Raw genomic sequence first — 1,838 nt, 5'->3', positions numbered from 1 at the left:
TTTACTTCTGCACCTCCTCTGAGTCTCAGTGTGCTTTTCTCTTTCCTTCTAGCTGTAGAATTTCCACTCAGCCAGCCTTCCTGTGGTTCTGGATGACGTCCATTTTGTCTTTTAGTTGTATTTTTGAAGTGGTTGTGTGAGGCAGCATCGTGGCCCCTCCCCGGGCGGAAGGAAGACATCGAGTTTCTACGGGGGAAACGAAACGTGTTACTTAGAGAGAAGACACCGTCACGCACAACGTCATCTCACACGCCCGGGGCTGGAGGCTCTGATCTGATCAGACGCTCTGAGACCCAAGGCGTGCTGTTTCCATGGAGACACCAGCCCCAGGCAGGTGAGACGAAGGTGTCTACCCAAGACCCAGCCTGTCCCAGACGCGTCCTCCCACATGTGCACAAGGAGCGCGAATAAGAACTATCATTTCCACGCTATTCACATGAGCAAAAACGGTGTAACCCGGCCCGGCCAGTATGGCTCAGTGGGTGAGCGTCAACCTATGAACCAGGAGGTCAGGGTTCGATTCCCGGTCAAGGGCACCTGCCCAGGTTGCAGGCTCCATCCCCAGAGTGGGGCGTGCAGGAGGCAGCCGATCGATGATTCTCTCTCATCATGGATGTTTCTCTCTCTCCCTCTCCCTTCCTCTCTTTTTTAAGTCAATTAAAAAAAAAAGAATATTTATAGAAGACAAAAAAGACCAGCACCCAGAAAGGTAAAAACCCACGACACTGGTCACCCAAGTGCAAAGGGGAATGGAAATCCATCAGGGGGAGAAAAAACAGTAGCTACAAGCAGACCCCGAAATGACAGGTGACAACGTCCCTACGTGCAATCGTCACCTGTGTCGTCACACGTCACCGCTTTCGGGGTCCTGGGCGAATGGCTCCCCCTCCCGGGACTCACCTGAGCTCGGCGCCCCACTGCTTCAGAGAGAAGTTGATGGAGTTGGGGGGCCCCGGGGCCGGCTGGCTGGCGGCCTGTTCTCCCACCAGCTCTCCGGGGGCTGCGTCTATAGCAAGGACGTTTCGGGCTTTTTCGGCGGAAGCGTTGGGGTGTGGGTACAGGAATTCTGGGAGAGAGACAGACAGAGGTCGGCGACTCAGGGCTGCCCCCGGGACCCTGACCCCCCACAAAGCACAGACCGATACTCTCCACAAACACCTGTATATATATACACAGGGCGGCGAGGTTTTAACGGAGACGGCACAAAAACATCTGGGTGGCTTCGGTGTTTGTTCTGCAACCGTTTGGGCCTAAAGTAGATCATCGTGCCCTGGGCAGTGTGGCTCAGTGGGTAGAGCATCCACCTACGGACTGAAGGGTCCCGGGTTCGATTGTGGTCAAGGGCACAGACCTCGGCTGCAGGGTCGATTCCTGGCCCCGGTCGGGGTGCGTGCAGGAGGCAACCGTTCCATGTCTCTCTCACATTGATGTTTCTCTTGCTCTGTCTCTCCCTCTCCCTTCCACTCTCCACAAAAATCAACAGAAATACATCCTCAGGACCAGCCGGGGTGGCTCAGCGGCTGAGGGTTGACCCAGGAACCAGGAGGTCAGGGTTCGATTCCCGGCCAGGGCACAGGCCCGGGTTGCGGGCTCCATCCCCAGTGGGCGGGGGTGGGGTGGGGGGGAAGGGAGTGCAGGAGGCAGCCGATCCGTGATTCTCTCTCATCATTGATGTGTCTATCTCTCTCTCCCTCTCCCTTACTCTATTACAAATAGTAGTACATACATCTCCTTTTTCCCCCCATTGACCTTCCCCCGGCCCTCCCCTACCCCCGGCACATGGCCTCACCCCATTTACCAGGGGGTGGGTGGGTAGGGAAGGCCGGGGGAGGCCATGT

General features: G+C 56.5%; 1 protein-coding gene across 1 annotated transcript in view; it reads right to left on the bottom strand.

The window, feature by feature from the left end:
* Positions 1-1,838, bottom strand: part of LOC102753927 (TBC1 domain family member 2B) — a 20,557-nt gene that overhangs the window by 15,346 nt on the left and 3,373 nt on the right. The window contains exons 2-3 of the mRNA XM_015558972.1: positions 901-1,066; positions 155-186 (exon numbers count right to left, since the gene is read on the bottom strand). Of these exons, the coding sequence (XP_015414458.1) occupies positions 155-186; positions 901-1,066 (198 nt within the window). The remainder of the gene's footprint in view (positions 1-154; positions 187-900; positions 1,067-1,838) is intronic.

This window comes from Myotis davidii, unplaced genomic scaffold, assembly GCF_000327345.1.
Source record: "Myotis davidii unplaced genomic scaffold, ASM32734v1 scaffold1914, whole genome shotgun sequence".
Classification (NCBI taxonomy): domain Eukaryota; kingdom Metazoa; phylum Chordata; class Mammalia; order Chiroptera; family Vespertilionidae; genus Myotis; species Myotis davidii.
This window is presented reverse-complemented; position numbering and strand designations above follow the sequence as displayed.